The 16,814-nt window shown below is 41.4% G+C and overlaps 1 protein-coding gene across 1 annotated transcript in view; it reads left to right on the top strand.

The window, feature by feature from the left end:
- The window catches only part of IPO5 (importin 5), a 411,785-nt gene that overhangs the window by 188,998 nt on the left and 205,973 nt on the right, over positions 1 to 16,814 (top strand). Inside the window, exons 7-8 of the mRNA XM_053705479.1 lie at positions 8,797 to 8,930; positions 9,013 to 9,119. Coding sequence (XP_053561454.1) covers positions 8,797 to 8,930; positions 9,013 to 9,119 — 241 coding nt within the window. The remainder of the gene's footprint in view (positions 1 to 8,796; positions 8,931 to 9,012; positions 9,120 to 16,814) is intronic.

The raw sequence follows: 16,814 nt of genomic DNA, 5'->3' as shown, positions 1-16,814 counted from the left end.
TAGGGCTGTGGCTTCCACATGGGCCTTCAAGAACGAGGCTTCTGTTGATCAGATATGTAGGGCAGCGACTTGGTCTTCACTGCACACTTTTACCAAATTTTACAAGTTTGATACTTTTGCTTCTTCTGAGGCTATTTTTGGGAGAAAGGTTTTGCAAGCCGTGGTGCCTTCCATTTAGGTGACCTGATTTGCTCCCTCCCTTCATCCGTGTCCTAAAGCTTTGGTATTGGTTCCCACAAGTAAGGATGACGCCGTGGACCGGACACACCTATGTTGGAGAAAACAGAATTTATGTTTACCTGATAAATTACTTTCTCCAACGGTGTGTCCGGTCCACGGCCCGCCCTGGTTTTTTTTTTTTAATCAGGTCTGATAATTTTTTTCTTTAACTACAGTCACCACGGTACCATATGGTTTCTCCTATGCAAATATTCCTCCTTAACGTCGGTCGAATGACTGGGGTAGGCGGAGCCTAGGAGGGATCATGTGACCAGCTTTGCTGGGCTCTTTGCCATTTCCTGTTGGGGAAGAGAATATCCCACAAGTAAGGATGACGCCGTGGACCGGACACACCGTTGGAGAAAGTAATTTATCAGGTAAACATAAATTCTGTTTTTAAAACTCCTGTAGTTATTCCAGAAGTTTTTCCTGTCCCTGATGCTATTTCTGCAGTAATTTCCAAAGAATGGGATAATTTGGGTAATTCATTTTCTAAACGTTTTAAGCAATTATATCCTGTGCCGCCTGACAGATTAGAATTTTGGGACAAGATCCCTAAAGTTGATGGGGCTATTTCTACCCTTGCTAAACGTACTACTCTTCCTACGTCAGATGGTACTTCGTTTAAGGATCCTCTAGATAGGAAAATGGAGTCCTTTCTAAGAAAAGCTTATCTGTGTTCAGGTAATCTTCTTAGACCTGCTATATCTTTGGCTGATGTTGCTGCAGCTTCAACTTTTTGGTTGGAAACTTTAGCGCAACAAGTAACACATCGTGATTCTCATGATATTATTATTCTTCTTCAACATGCTAATAATTTTATCTGTGATGCCATTTTTGATATTATCAGAGTTGATGTCAGGTTTATGTCTCTAGCTATTTTAGCTAGAAGAGCTTTATGGCTTAAAACTTGGAATGCTGATATGGCTTCTAAATCAACTTTACTTTCCATTTCTTTCCAGGGTAACAAATTATTTGGTTCTCAGTTGGATTCCATTATTTCAACTGTTACTGGTGGGAAAGGAACTTTTTTACCACAGGATAAAGATCTAAAGGTAAAAACATGGCTAATAATCGTTTTCGTTCCTTTCGTTTCAACAAAGAACAAAAGCCTGATCCTTCATCCTCAGGAGCAGTTTCAGTTTGGAGACCATCTCCAGTCTGGAATAAATCCAAGCCAGCTAGAAAGGCAAAGCCTGCTTCTAAGTCCACATGAAGGTGCGGCCCTCATTCCAGCTCAGCTGGTAGGGGGCAGGTTACGTTTTTTCAAGGAAATTTGGATCAATTCTGTTCACAATCTTTGGATTCAGAACATTGTTTCAGAAGGGTACAGAATTTGTTTCAAGTTGAGACCTCCTGCAAAGAGATTTTTTCTTTCCCGTGTCCCAGTAAATCCAGTAAAAGCTCAAGCATTTCTGAAATGTGTTTCAGATCTAGAGTTGACTGGAGTAATTATGCCAGTTCCAGTTCCGGAACAGGGGATGGGGTTTTATTCAAATCTCTTCATTGTACCAAAGAAGGAGAATTCCTTCAGACCAGTTCTGGATCTAAAAATATTGAATCGTTATGTAAGGATACCAACGTTCAAGATGGTAACTGTAAGGACTATCTTACCTTTTGTTCAGCAAGGGAATTATATGTCCACAATAGATTTACAGAATGCATATCTGCATATTCCGATTCATCCAGATCACTATCAGTTTCTGAGATTCTCTTTCCTAGACAAGCATTACCAGTTTGTGGCTCTGCCGTTTGGCCTAGCTACAGCTCCAAGAATTTTTACAAAGGTTCTCGGTGCCCTGCTGTCTGTAATCAGAGAACAGGGTATTGTGGTATTTCCTTATTTGGACGATATCTTGGTACTTGCTCAGTCTTTACATTTAGCAGAATCTCATACGAATCGACTTGTGTTGTTTCTTCAAGATCATGGTTGGAGGATCAATTTACCAAAAAGTTCTTTGATTCCTCAGACAAAGGTAACCTTTCTGGGTTTCCAGATGGATTCAGTGTCCATGACTCTGTCTTTAACAGACAAGAGACGTTTAAAATTGATTTCAGCTTGTCGAAACCTTCAGTCACAATCATTCCCTTCGGTAGCCTTATGCATGGAAATTCTAGGTCTTATGACTGCTGCATCGGACGCGATCCCCTTTGCTCGTTTTCACATGCGACCTCTTCAGCTCTGTATGCTGAAGCAATGGTGCAAGGATTACACGAAGATATCTCAGTTAATATCTTTAAAACCGATTGTTCGACACTCTCTAACATGGTGGACAGATCACCATCGTTTAATTCAGGGGGCTTCTTTTGTGCTTCCGACCTGGACTGTAATTTCAACAGATGCAAGTCTCACAGGTTGGGGAGCTGTGTGGGGATCTCTGACGGCACAAGGAGTTTGGGAATCTCAGGAGGTGAGATTACCGATCAATATTTTGGAACTCCGTGCAATTTTCAGAGCTCTTCAGTTTTGGCCTCTTCTGAAGAGAGAATCGTTCATTTGTTTTCAGACAGACAATGTCACAACTGTGGCATACATCAATCATCAAGGAGGGACTCACAGTCTTCTGGCTATGAAAGAAGTATCTCGAATTTTGGTTTGGGCGGAATCCAGCTCCTGTCTAATCTCTGCGGTTCATATTCCAGGTGTAGACAATTGGGAAGCGGATTATCTCAGTCGCCAAACGTTGCATCCGGGCGAATGGTCTCTTCACCCAGAGGTTTTTCTTCAGATTGTTCAAATGTGGGAACTTCCAGAAATAGATCTGATGGCGTCCCATCTAAACAAGAAACTTCCCAGGTATCTGTCCAGATCCCGGGATCCTCAGGCGGAGGCAGTGGATGCATTATCACTTCCTTGGAAGTATCATCCTGCCTATATCTTTCCGCCTCTAGTTCTTCTTCCAAGAGTAATCTCCAAGATTCTGAAGGAATGCTTGTTTGTTCTGCTGGTAGCTCCGGCATGGCCTCACAGGTTTTGGTATGCGGATCTTGTCCGGATGGCCTCTTGCCAACCGTTTACTCTTCCGTTACGACCAGACCTTCTGTCACAAGGTCCTTTTTTCCATCAGGATCTGAAATCCTTAAATTTAAAGGTATGGAGATTGAACGCTTGATTCTTGGTCAAAGAGGTTTCTCTGACTCTGTGATTAATACTATGTTACAGGCTCGTAAATCTGTATCTCGAGAGATATATTATAGAGTCTGGAAGACTTATATTTCTTGGTGTCTTTCTCATCATTTTTCCTGGCATTCTTTTAGAATATCGAGAATTTTACAGTTCCTTCAGGATGGTTTAGATAAGGGTTTGTCCGCAAGTTCTTTGAAAGGACAAATCTCTGCTCTTTCTGTTCTTTTTCACAGAAAGATTGCTATTCTTCCTGATATTCATTGTTTTGTACAAGCTTTGGTTCGTATAAAACCTGTCATTAAGTCAATTTCTCCTCCTTGGAGTTTGAATTTGGTTCTGGGAGCTCTTCAAGCTCCTCCGTTTGAACCTATGCATTCATTGGACATTAAATTACTTTCTTGGAAAGTTTTGTTCCTTTTGGCCATCTCTTCTGCCAGAAGAGTTTCTGAATTATCTGCTCTTTCTTGTGAGTCTCCTTTTCTGATTTTTCATCAGGATAAGGCGGTGTTGCGAACTTCTTTTGAATTTTTACCTAAAGTTGTGAATTCCAACAACATTAGTAGAGAAATTGTGGTTCCTTCATTATGTCCTAATTCTAAGGAGAAATCGTTGCATTCTTTAGATGTTGTTAGAGCTTTGAAATTTTATGTTGAAGCTACGAAATCTTTTCGTAAGACTTCTAGTCTATTTGTTATCTTTTCCGGTTCTAGAAAAGGCCAGAAAGCTTCTGCCATTTCTTTGGCATCTTGGTTGAAATCTTTAATTCATCTTGCCTATGTTGAGTCGGGTAAAACTCCGCCTCAGAGAATTACAGCTCATTCTACTAGGTCAGTTTCTACTTCCTGGGCGTTTAGGAATGAAGCTTCGGTTGACCAGATCTGCAAAGCAGCTACTTGGTCCTCTTTGCATACTTTTACTAAATTCTACCATTTTGATGTATTTTCTTCTTCTGAAGCAGTTTTTGGTAGAAAAGTACTTCAGGCAGCGGTTTCAGTTTGAATCTTCTGCTTATGTTTTTCGTTAAACTTTATTTTGGGTGTGGATTATTTTCAGCAGGAATTGGCTGTCTTTATTTTATCCCTCCCTCTCTAGTGACTCTTGTGTGGAAAGATCCACTTCTTGGGTAGTCATTATCCCATACGTCACTAGCTCATGGACTCTTGCTAATTACATGAAAGAAAACATAATTTATGTAAGAACTTACCTGATAAATTCATTTCTTTCATATTAGCAAGAGTCCATGAGGCCCGCCCTTTTTTTGTGGTGGTTATGATTTTGTATAAAGCACAATTATTCCAATTCCTTATTTTATATGCTTTCGCACTTTTTTATCACCCCACTTCTTGGCTATTCGTTAAACTGAATTGTGGGTGTGGTGAGGGGTGTATTTGTAGGCATTTTGAGGTTTGGGAAACTTTGCCCCTCCTGGTAGGAATGTATATCCCATACGTCACTAGCTCATGGACTCTTGCTAATATGAAAGAAATGAATTTATCAGGTAAGTTCTTACATAAATTATGTTTTTATCTTATGTCTGGCCTTCTGAAATACAGATAAGTTGTTACATGTTGAGTCTCATGTCTCCCAGGATGGTACTGTTTAGGCAATGCCGCAGACTTCTCAAGTGTCCCAAACCTCTTTGGCGTCACAGTGCCCTGCGGTTCCTCTCAATCTATTAGAGGATTGTATTTACCTATAGATATCCCCTGCGATATCTGCGGCTTTCTCTGCGGTTTCCTTTCTTCAGGAAAGATGCAAAAGGACATTTGAATTTTTGGATAATAAGGTTTCTGCTTCTCATCTGCTACACTGGTTGCTCTCTCTCTCCTAAGTCAGGTGAGGAGAATTTGCCGGTAGCTTCTGTTATTAAAAATCTCAGATATGGGCAGTATAATTCTTTCATCTGATGCTGAAGTGTTTTTCCTTCATATGTATGCTTGCACACCTTGTGTACTGTTAAAGGAGGTGGCTACTTGGAGGACATTGATACCCCTGTCTGTCGACCTTTAAGAGTTTTGTGAACTTTATCATTTATATGATGATTCTTCCTTTAGGGAAGCCTTTTCTTGGCTACCTTGAATATTCTCACATATCTTTCTCCCTGTCTTACGTCTTTTCAAGGATCTTTCTGTCGCTGTCTCCATTAAAATGCACGATGCCTAAGGTAGAGAGGGGCCTCGCTACTATGGCGCAGAGATCTTCAATCCCTTTAGAGGGTACCTGCCCCGTTATGGATCCATAGATAAGAAGCGGGTGGTTTAATTGTTCATTTAGAGCAATTACTTGTATTAAGCTTGCAGTGCGAGCCGCAGAGCGTTATGGCTAATGTTTTGGTCATCTGGGAAGCCTACCTGTTGTGGCTTAGTGGTTTAGCCTAGGCTTTATAGGCATTATAGTGCTGCAGTTGCAGGTTCTATTTTTTTCCTCCAAGATCATTCTTCTGACGTTTTTCCTTTCAAGCATAAGTCTTTCTTTGGACTTGTTTTGCAAGAACAATCCCTGACTTATCAATTTTTCTGGAATAGGACTAAAGGTCTAAGGGAAAGTTTATCTTTTCTTCCTTAGTAGATTTTGGAATCCAATCTAAGATTTCTGAAATTCAGGTACGATGAGAAAAATTCATTGAACAGGATTTAGGACGTTCCTCGCGGGTTGTGAGACTTCCAGCCCCTGTCTGGGAACAGGATCTGGGTATTTACTTTCTTGTTGTTCTGGTGGGTCTGTTCATAAGAACATAGACCGGAGGGCTGTGTGTTTATTGTTCTCTAGCTTATGAGTTTCATCAGTCAAAGGCTTTTAGGTCCTGGGGTAGCTCAAGTGTGCTTTCTGGACTATATATAGTTCAGGTGTTGTCCTTCCTTCGTGCTATCTTTTTTTCAAGAGATTTTGTCCAATCTTCTTTCTCATGGGAATTGAAGGGTTGGATTTTTATGACTCTGTATTTAGAAGAAGTTTTCTAACAGAGGTCGGATATCTAGGATTTATTCCTTTTTCCTTTCTCTGCAGGCTTTCTAGCCAACAGTAAGTTTTGTTGTCAGGCTTCATTTTTTACAACCTGTAGGTTGGGAGTTCGGATCTAACTGCAGCTGAATCTCCTTTACTTTTCAGTGATTCGATTTAGGAGAGAATTGGTCTAATGGTTTCTATGGGACATCATTCTTTTTTTGCTAATTTCATAAAAAGGAGAGCGCATCGGATCTGTCTCAAAGGATATATATATAGATCAGTCGACAAGTCTCTCTCTCTCTCTCTACCGGAGTAATTTTAAGAAATATCTCAGGGTTTGCGCTTCTGGAGATATTCCGGGGTAATGTGACCACTGATGCCAACCTGCTGGGTTGATATGCGGTCTGGGTCTCGTTAAGATTACGGATTCGGAAGTGTCTGCTCCTTTCTTTAATATCTGAAGTAGAGAGCGATCTTTAATGCTCTGATAGCTTGGCCTCAGTCGTTTCTTAGTTTACCAGTCAGGGAATGTCACCTCAATGGTTTATTTCAACCAACTGGGAGGATCTAAGGTTTCCTTTGCTGTATAGAACATGACTTGAATTTTTCAGTGGGCGGAAACTCACAATTGCTGTCTGTCATCCTCTCTCCACGCATTTGAGAGTCGGACTTCTGAACAGACTGATATTTCCTCCAGTTGAGTGTATTCTTCTTCGGAAGTATTCTCTAGGTAAATCCTCAAATTGGGGGTCCAGAGTTTTGGTTTCTGAGGGCGTTTTCGGCAGAACGCCTAGTTTCCAAGGTGCGGTTCATTGTCAAGTTATCCACTCACCGTTCTTATAGATGTTCTGGCACTTTTATTTTTTGGATTACAGTCTGTCATGCCTGTTTACTCTGTCTGTTCTTCACGAGTCATTGCTCGTATTCAACAGGAGTGAGTGGCGAGAATTCTATTAGCCTCTGCGTTGCCTCGCAGGATCTGGTATGCAGACCACTTGATAATGTCGTCTCTTCACTTTGACTGTACCTGAGGGAGGACCTTCTGAGTCGGGGTCCCTTCATCTAAATCTAGTTTCTCAGATGCTGCCTGCTTCGTTTTGGTTAAGCGTGGGGTTTTCTGAGCCAGTCATTGAGATCATGGCTCAGGCTTGCAGGCATGTTTTTGAGAGGATTACAATAGACTATGGCGTACTTATCCTTATTGGTGTGAAGCCAAGGGTTTCTCTTGGAGTGGAGTCAGGATTCCTAGAATTTTGCCTGTCTCTAAGATGTCTGGAAAGGGTCTGTCAATACCCTGAAGGGTCAATTTTCTGCATTGTCTATTTTGCTACATTAGCTTCTGGCGGTCGTGCCAGCTGTGCAATCCTTGTCAGGCCTGGTCAGACTCAAACCTGTCCTTAAGGCTGTTGCTCCCCTTGGAGCCTTAACTTTGTTCTTAATCTTGTTTTTAAGGTTTTACTGTAATTTCCATAGATATTTAATGTTATCTCGGAAGGCTTTCCTCTGCTCAGAGAGTCATAGAATTCTCAGCTTGGCAGTGTGTTTTGCTTTATCTTATCTTTCTTTCAAATAAGGTGCTTCTTAATAGGGAGTTGTTGTTCCCTGTCTATGTCCTAATCCTTTTTATCATACGGAACGTTAGTGGCACAACTTGGATATTGTGCGTGTTCTTAATCTCAGTCTACAGGCGACTAAGGATTTTCGCCAGTTTTCTGTTTGGTTGTTTGTTTCTCTGGGACAGTTGCTTATTTTTTTTCCTTTGGTTGGAAGTATACTTCGTTTGGTTATGAGACTGCTGGATAGCAGCCTCTTGAGAGAATTACAGCTCTTTTCTTTAGGACTGTATCTGCTTCTTGGGTTTTCAAGAAAAGCTTTTGTGGTTCAGCATTGCAAGGCAAGATTGGTAGTTGGCTGCATTTTTTTCTGGTAGAAGGGTTCTTCAAGTGGTTGTGCCTTCTGTTTAGGTGCCTGTCTTGCCCTCCCCTATCTGTGTACTCTAGCTTGGGTATTGATTCCCAGCAGTAATTAATGATCCGTGGACTCGTCGTGTCATTAGAAAGAAAACAAAATGTATACTTACCTGATAAATGTATTTCTTGACACGATGAGTCCACGACCCGTCCTGTTCATTCAGACAGTATTTTTGTTTTTAAACCTCAGGCACCTTTGCACCTTGTGTTACTTCCTTTCTCCCTTTTGGTCGAATGACTGGGGGTTGTGGGAAGGGAAGTGATATGTAACAGCTTTTCTGTGGTGCTCTTTGCCTCCTCCTGCTGGCCAGGAGTGATATTCCCAACGGTAATTAATGATGATCCGTGGACTCATCGTGTCAAGAAAGAAATTTATCAGGTAAGCATAAATTTTGTTTTACTTAACATTTTTAGGAAATATAAAGTTAGCGAATGTAATATATGCAAATAGGAGAATCCATAACTAGCTTGGGTTATTGCAAAATTTACTTTCACTTAAGTAAATTGTTGAATTTTCATGCAGAGAAAAATTAGAAAACCAAAGAAACCATAAATATACATGTCTTAATTATATTTTCAGTTCCTCAGATGTTGACTATGATGGTGGATTTAGAAGACGATGAAGATTGGTCAAATGCAGATGAACTTGAAGATGATGATTTTGACAGGTAAATCTTAATATCTTGTTTTCAAACTTTGTTTGTTTTTTTGTTTTTCCCTAAAAATTACAAATTTGTTTTTGTTGTCCAGCAATGCAGTAGCTGGTGAAAGTGCCTTGGACAGAATGGCATGTGGTCTGGGTGGAAAAATAGTTCTTCCTATGATTAAAGAGCACATCATGCAAATGCTTCAGAATCGTAAGTTCCTTCACTGCTATAAAATGAAACCTGAACTTAAATTTACAAATAAATTCCATGGTTTTTTTTAAATTTTAAAAATAGATATCTATAAGTTAAGTAGGGTCCCCATGGCAATACATTGAATCCTGAATTTTTATAGCCCATATATTATGCTTCATGTACAATGAAATAGCTTCAATACTGTAAAATGTGAGTACATAATATAAACTGTTGTAAAATAATGAAGCTAATTTAGACATGCACATTTTTTAATCTTTATACAGATTTTTTTTTCTTATTGGAGACAAATGGTAGGTTTAACAGTAATTATCTAATCATCACTAATTTTTACTGTCCTGGATTTGTTGATGTTGTAAATAAAAACAAAACACAATTTTTGGAAAACTTTCATAGCAAGTTTATTTTTCAATAACTATATTCACATTTATTTCTAATGACAGGGAGTCCACGGATCATCATCAATTACTGTTGGGAATATCAGTCCTGGCCAGCAGGAGAAGGCAAAGAGCACCACAGCAGTGCTGTTAAGTATAACTTCCCTTCCCACAAACCCCAGTCATTCTCTTTGCCTCTGGTACAAGGAAGAGGTTAAGTAATGAGGTGTACTGATTAAGATTCTTCTATCAAGATTTATTTATTTTTTAGTCTGGGCAAGATTGCTCTGGCCTTCCATCACAATTGGGGTCTAGCTGTACTCCACGTTAGTCTCTTCAGGAGGGCTGTGGTGGCTTTAATGCAGTTAGGAACTTGTAAAGTGGGCTTTGCTGCGTTTTCCTAACATGTTGCTGCCCTGGTATATTAAGCCTGAGTAAGCTTACTCTGTCTTTCTCTTTACACAGGTCTCTGTGAGGAGCGACAGCCTCTCAAACTTTGTGAGTCGTTTGACTGCCGGATGACTAGAATGCAGGTAAGTGCCTTTTGTTCTTCTGGGGCTAGAAGGCTGGCACTGAAGGGGTTAAAGGGCCCTCTGCTGTTAGTGGGACAAATCCTGAGGGATACTTGGGCAGTATGCAGGCACATTAACACGAGACTTGGAGACTAAGGGTTAATCTCTTTTATAGTAAAGAAGGAATATTCCGCTTGTTTAGGACTCTGTGTGATGCATGTTATTTATTTTCCTATATATGTACCTAATTCAGAGTGTTTTTAAACCTTACGACATTTAAGGCTGTAATATTGCTTTCTCCAACATTGGTGTGTCCGGTCCACAGCGTCATCCTTACTTGTGGGATATCTCTTCCCCAACAGGAAATGGCAAAGAGTCCCAGCAAAGCTGGCCATATAGTCCCTCCTAGGCTCCACCCACCCCAGTCATTCTCTTTGCCGTTGCACAGGCAACATCTCCACGGAGATGGTTAAGAGTTTTTTGGTGTTTAAATGTAGTTTTTATTCTTCTATCAAGTGTTTGTTATTTTAAAATAGTGCTGGTATGTACTATTTACTCTGAAACAGAAAAGGATGAAGATTTCTGTTTGTGAGAGGAAGATGATTTTAGCAGACAGTAACTAAAATCGATTGCTGTTTCCACATAGGACTGTTGAGATGAAGTAACTTCAGTTGGGGGAAGCAGTTAGCAGACTTTTCTGCTTAAGGTATGACTAGCCATATTTCTAACAAGACGATGTAATGCTGGAAGGCTGTCATTTCCCCTCATGGGGACCGGTAAGCCATTTTCTTAGTCAAACAAACAGAATAAAGGGCTTATTATGGGCTAAAAACTGGTAGACATTTTTATGGGCTAAATCGATTGCTTTATTTGGGCATTTAATTCATATTTATGCTGACAATTTGCATTTATAAACTTGGGGAACGTTTATTAAACGGCAGGCACTGTGTTAGACACCTTTTCTAGTCAGGGGGCCTTCCTAGTTGTAGACTGAGCCTCATTTTCAGGCCATTACTGCGCAGTTGTTTTTTGAGAGCAGGGCATGCAGATGCATGTGTGAGGATCTAAAAATTGCTGGAAAAGCTTCTAGAAGGCGTCAATTGGTATCGTATTCCCCTCTGGGCTTGGTTGGGTCTCAGCAAAGACTATAGCTGGGACTGTATAGGGGTTAAATTTATAAACGGCTCCGGTTCCGTTATTTTAAGGGTTAAAGCTCTGAAATTTGGTGTGCAATACTATTAATGCTTTAAGACACTGTGGTGAAATTGGTAATTTTTGAACAATTCCTTCATACTTTTTCACATATTCAGTAATAAAGTGTTTTCTGTTTAAAATTTAAAGAGACAGTAACGGTTTTGTTTTAAAACGTTTTTTGTGCTTTGTTGACAAGTTTAAGCCTGTTTAACATGTCTGTACCTTCAGATAAGCTATGTTCTATATGTATGAAAGCCAATGTGTCTCCCCATTTAAATTTATGTGATAATTGTGCCATAGCGTCCAAACAAAGTAAGGACAGTACTGCCGCAGATAATGAAATTGCCCAAGATGATTCCTCAGATGAGGGGAGTAAACATGATACTACATCATCTCCTACTGTGTCTACACCAGTTTTGCCCACGCAGGAGGCCCCTAGTAGATCTAGTGCGCCAATGCTTATTACCATGCAACAATTAACGGCTGTAATGGATAACTCCATAGCAAATATTTTATCCAAAATGCCTACTTATCAGAGAAAGCACGATTGCTCTGTTTTAAACACTGAAGAGCAGGAGGGCGCTGATGATAATTGTTCTGTCATACCCTCACACCAATCTGAAGGGGCCATGAGGGAGGTTTTGTCAGATGGAGAAATTTCAGATTCAGGAAAAATTTCTCAACAAGCTGAACATGATGTTGTGACATTTAAATTTAAATTAGAACATCTCCGCGCACTGCTTAAGGAGGTGTTATCTACTCTGGATGATTGTGACAACTTGGTCATTCCAGAGAAATTATGCAAGATGGACAAGTTCCTAGAGGTTCCGGTGCACCCCGACGCTTTTCCTATACCCAAGCGGGTGGCGGACATAGTAAATAAGGAGTGGGAAAAGCCGGGCATACCTTTTGTTCCCCCCCCTATATTTAAGAAATTATTTCCTATGGTCGACCCCAGAAAGGACCTATGGCAGACAGTCCCTAAGGTCGAGGGGGCAGTTTCTACTCTAAACAAACGCACTACTATTCCTATCGAAGATAGTTGTGCTTTCAAAGATTCTATGGATAAAAAATTGGAAGGTTTGCTTAAAAAGATTTCTACAACCCATTTCGTGCATTGTTCCTGTCACTACAGCAGCGTGGTTCTGGTTCGAGGAACTAGAAAAGTCGCTCAGTAGAGAGACTCCATATGAGGAAGTTATGGACAGAGTTCACGCACTTAAATTGGCTAACTCTTTTATTTTAGATGCCGCTTTGCAATTAGCTAGATTAGCGGCGAAAAATTCATGGTTTGCTATTGTGGCACGCAGAGCGCTTTGGCTATAGTCTTGGTCAGCGGATGTGTCATCCAAGACAAAATTGCTTAACATCCCTTTCAAAGGTAAAACTCTATTTGGACCAGAATTGAAAGAGATTATTTCAGACATCACTGGGGGAAAGGGCCACGCCCTTCCACAAGATAGGTCTTTCAAGGCTAAAAATAAGTCTAATTTTCGTTCCTTTCACAATTTCAGGAACGGTCCGGCCTCTAATTCTGCATCCTCTAAGCAAGAGGGTAATGCCTCACAACCCAAACCAGCCTGGAAACCGAAGCAAGGCTGGAAGAAGGGTAAGCAGGCCAAGAAGCCTGCCGCTGCTAACAAAACAGCATGAAGGAGTAGCCCCCGATCCGGGACCGGATCTAGTGGGGGGCAGACTCTCTCTCTTTGCTCAGGCTTGGGCAAGAGATGTTCAGGATCCCTGGGCACTAGAAATAGTTTCTCAAGGTTATCTCCTGGAATTCAAGGAACTACCCCCAAGGGGAAGGTTCCACATGTCTCACTTATCCTCAAACCAAATAAAGAGACAGGCATTCTTACATTGTGTAGAAGACCTGTTAAAGATGGGAGTGATACACCCAGTTCCAATAAAGGAACAAGGAATGGGATTTTATTCCAATCTGTTCGTAGTTCCCAAAAAAGAGGGAACTTTCAGACCAATTTTGGATTTGAAGATCCTAAACAAATTTCTCAGGGTACCATCGTTCAAGATGGAAACCATTCGAACGATTCTACCCACTATCCAGGAAAGTCAATTCATGACTACCGTGGATCTAAAGGATGCGTACCTACATATTCCTATCCACAAAGAACATCATCGGTTCCTAAGGTTCGCTTTTCTGGACAAGCATTACCAGTTTGTGGCCCTCCCATTCGGTTAGCCACTGCTCCAAGGATTTTCACAAAGGTGCTAGGGTCCCTTCTAGCGGTTCTAAGACCGAGGGGCATTGCAGTAGTACCTTACTTGGACGACATTCTAATACAAGCGTCGTCCCTGTCAAAAGCAAAGGCTCATACAGACATCGTTCTAGCCTTTCTCAGATCACACGGATGGAAGGTGAACATAGAAAAAAGTTCTCTGTCTCCGTCGACAAGAGTTCCCTTCTTGGGAACAATAATAGATTCCTTAGAAATTAGGATTTTTCTGACAGAGGTCAGAAAATCAAAACTTCTAAGCTCTTGTCAAGTGCTTCATTCTGTTCCTCGTCCTTCCATAGCGCAGTGCATGGAAGTAGTAGGGTTGATGGTTGCAGCAATGGACATAGTTCCTTTTGCACAAATTCATCTAAGACCATTACAACTGTGCATGCTCAAACAGTGGAATGGGGACTATACAGACTTGTCTCCAATGATTCAAGTAGATCAGAAGACCAGAGATTCACTCCGTTGGTGGCTGACCCTGGACCATCTGTCCCAGGGAATGAGCTTTCGCAGACCAGAGTGGGTCATTGTCACGACCGACGCCAGTCTAGTGGGCTGGGGCGCGGTCTGGGAATCCCTGAAAGCTCAGGGTCTATGGTCTCGGGAAGAGTCTCTTCTCCCGATAAACATTCTGGAACTGAGAGCGATATTCAATGCTCTCAGGGCTTGACCTCAGCTAGCAAAGGCCAGATTCATAAGGTTCCAATCAGACAACATGACGACTGTTGCGTATATCAATCATCAGGGGGGAACAAGGAGTTCCCTGGCGATGAAAGAAGTGACCAAGATAATTCAATGGGCGGAGGATCACTCCTGCCACCTGTCTGCGATCCACATCCCAGGTGTGGAAAACTGGGAGGCGGATTTTCTGAGTCGTCAGACATTCCATCCGGGGGAGTGGGAACTCCATCCGGAGATCTTTGCCCAAATAACTCAATTATGGGGCATTCCAGACATGGATCTGATGGCGTCTCGTCAGAACTTCAAGGTTCCTTGCTACGGGTCCAGATCCAGGGATCCCAAGGCGACTCTAGTAGATGCACTAGTAGCACCTTGGACCTTCAACCTAGCTTATGTATTTCCACCGTTTCCTCTCATTCCCAGGCTGGTAGCCAGGATCAATCAGGAGAGGGCCTCTGTGATCTTGATAGCTCCTGCGTGGCCACGCAGGACTTGGTATGCAGACCTGGTGAATATGTCATCGGCTCAACCATGGAAGCTACCTTTGAGACAGGACCTTCTTGTTCAGGGTCCATTCGAACATCCAAATCTGGTCTCCCTCCAGCTGACGGCTTGGAGATTGAACGCTTGATTCTATCGAAGCGTGGGTTTTCAGATTCTGTGATACTCTGGTTCAGGCCAGAAAACCGGTAACTAGAAAGATTTACCATAAAATATGGAAAAGATATATCTGTTGGTGTGAATCCAAAGTTTTCCCATGGAATAAGATAAAAATTCCTAAGATTCTCTCCTTTCTACAAGAAGGTTTGGAGAAAGGATTATCTGCAAGTTCTCTAAAGGGACAGATCTCTGCTTTATCTGTCTTACTACACAAAAGACTGGCAGTTGTGCCAGATGTTCAAGCATTTGTTCAGGCTCTGGTTAGGATCAAGCCTGTTTACAGACCTTTGACTCCCCCCTGGAGTCTAAATCTAGTTCTTTCAGTTCTTCAAGGGGTTCCGTTTGAACCTTTACATTCCATAGATATTAAGTTACTATCTTGGAAAGTTTTGTTTTTGGTTGCAATTTCTTCTGCTAGAAGAGTTTCAGAGTTATCTGCTCTGCAGTGTTCTCCGCCCTATCTGGTGTTCCATGCAGATAAGGTGGTTTTGCGTACTAAGCCTGGTTTTCTTCCTAAGGTTGTTTCTAACAAAAATATTAACCAGGAGATAGTTGTACCTTCTTTATGTCCGAATCCAGTTTCAAAGAAGGAACGTTTGTTACACAATTTGGACGTAGTCCGTGCTCTAAAATTCTATTTAGAGGCTACAAAAGATTTCAGACAAACATCTTCCTTGTTTGTTGTTTATTCTGGTAAAAGGAGAGGTCAAAAAGCGACTTCTACCTCTCTTTCCTTTTGGCTTAAAAGCATCATCCGATTGGCTTATGAGACTGCCGGACGGCAGCCTCCTGAAAGAATCACAGCTCACTCCACTAGGGCTGTGGCTTCCACATGGGCCTTCAAGAACGAGGCTTCTGTTGACCAGATATGTAAGGCAGCGACTTGGTCTTCACTGCACACTTTTGCCAAATTTTACAAATTTGATACTTTTGCTTCTTCGGAGGCTATTTTTGGGAGAGAGGTTTTGCAAGCCGTGGTGCCTTCTGTTTATGTAACCTGATTAGCTCCCTCCCTTCATCCGTGTCCTAAAGCTTTGGTATTGGTTCCCACAAGTAAGGATGACGCCGTGGACCGGACACACCAATGTTGGAGAAAACAGAATTTATGCTTACCTGATAAATTACTTTCTCCAACGGTGTGTCCGGTCCACGGCCCGCCCTGGTTTTTTTAATCGGGTCTGATGAATTATTTTCTCTACAGTCACCACGGTACCATATGGTTTCTCCTATATATATTTCCTCCTGTCCGTCGGTCGAATGACTGGGGTGGGCGGAGCCTAGGAGGGACTATATGGCCAGCTTTGCTGGGACTCTTTGCCATTTCCTGTTGGGGAAGAGATATCCCACAAGTAAGGATGACGCCGTGGACCGGACACACCGTTGGAGAAAGTAATTTATCAGGTAAGCATAAATTCTGTTTTTGTGCGGCAGGATGAAGCGCAAAGTTTGCGCTCTTCATCTCCATGCTGTTTTCTGTGGTCCCGCCTCCTCGGGGGAGAGAAGCACCATATTGGATTGCAGTTTTAGATGACTCCACCTCGCTCTCCAAACAAGAGCGGTGCGGCTTTTTTCTTTTTCAAACAATTGGTAGTGTTGTGAGAATGAAAACAGTTTGTATTGAAGTGTCAAACCGTTTTATGCTTTTAGCTCCATAATCAGGTGCTACTCAGTAATTATATAACGAAGCTTGTATTGACTTTTTATTTTTGATCTGAGTATCTATTTATAGCTCGGTGAGCGATGGAACAGCTATTTGAACATTGGGTTTAAAATGTGTAAATTAAAGCAGTGGAACACTGTCTCCTTTATCTTGCATTCTGTGAATAACAAGGAAAAGAGTTTGTTGAACAAATAGCAAGAATTTGTTTTTACTGTAATATGGTACTGAATTGAAAAAAAAAATTGTTTCATAGGTCTCATACATATATTGTTTGTTAGAGCCCTTCGCATAAGCAAATATCATAATTCCTATTAAGATTTTTTTTTTGCTAAAGATGGAACTGAGGTCTGTTCCTAAGTATTTTATGATCC

Source organism: Bombina bombina, chromosome 3, assembly GCF_027579735.1.
Source record: "Bombina bombina isolate aBomBom1 chromosome 3, aBomBom1.pri, whole genome shotgun sequence".
Classification (NCBI taxonomy): domain Eukaryota; kingdom Metazoa; phylum Chordata; class Amphibia; order Anura; family Bombinatoridae; genus Bombina; species Bombina bombina.
The sequence above is the reverse complement of the archived record's forward strand: the minus strand, read 5'-3'. Positions and strand labels throughout refer to the sequence as shown.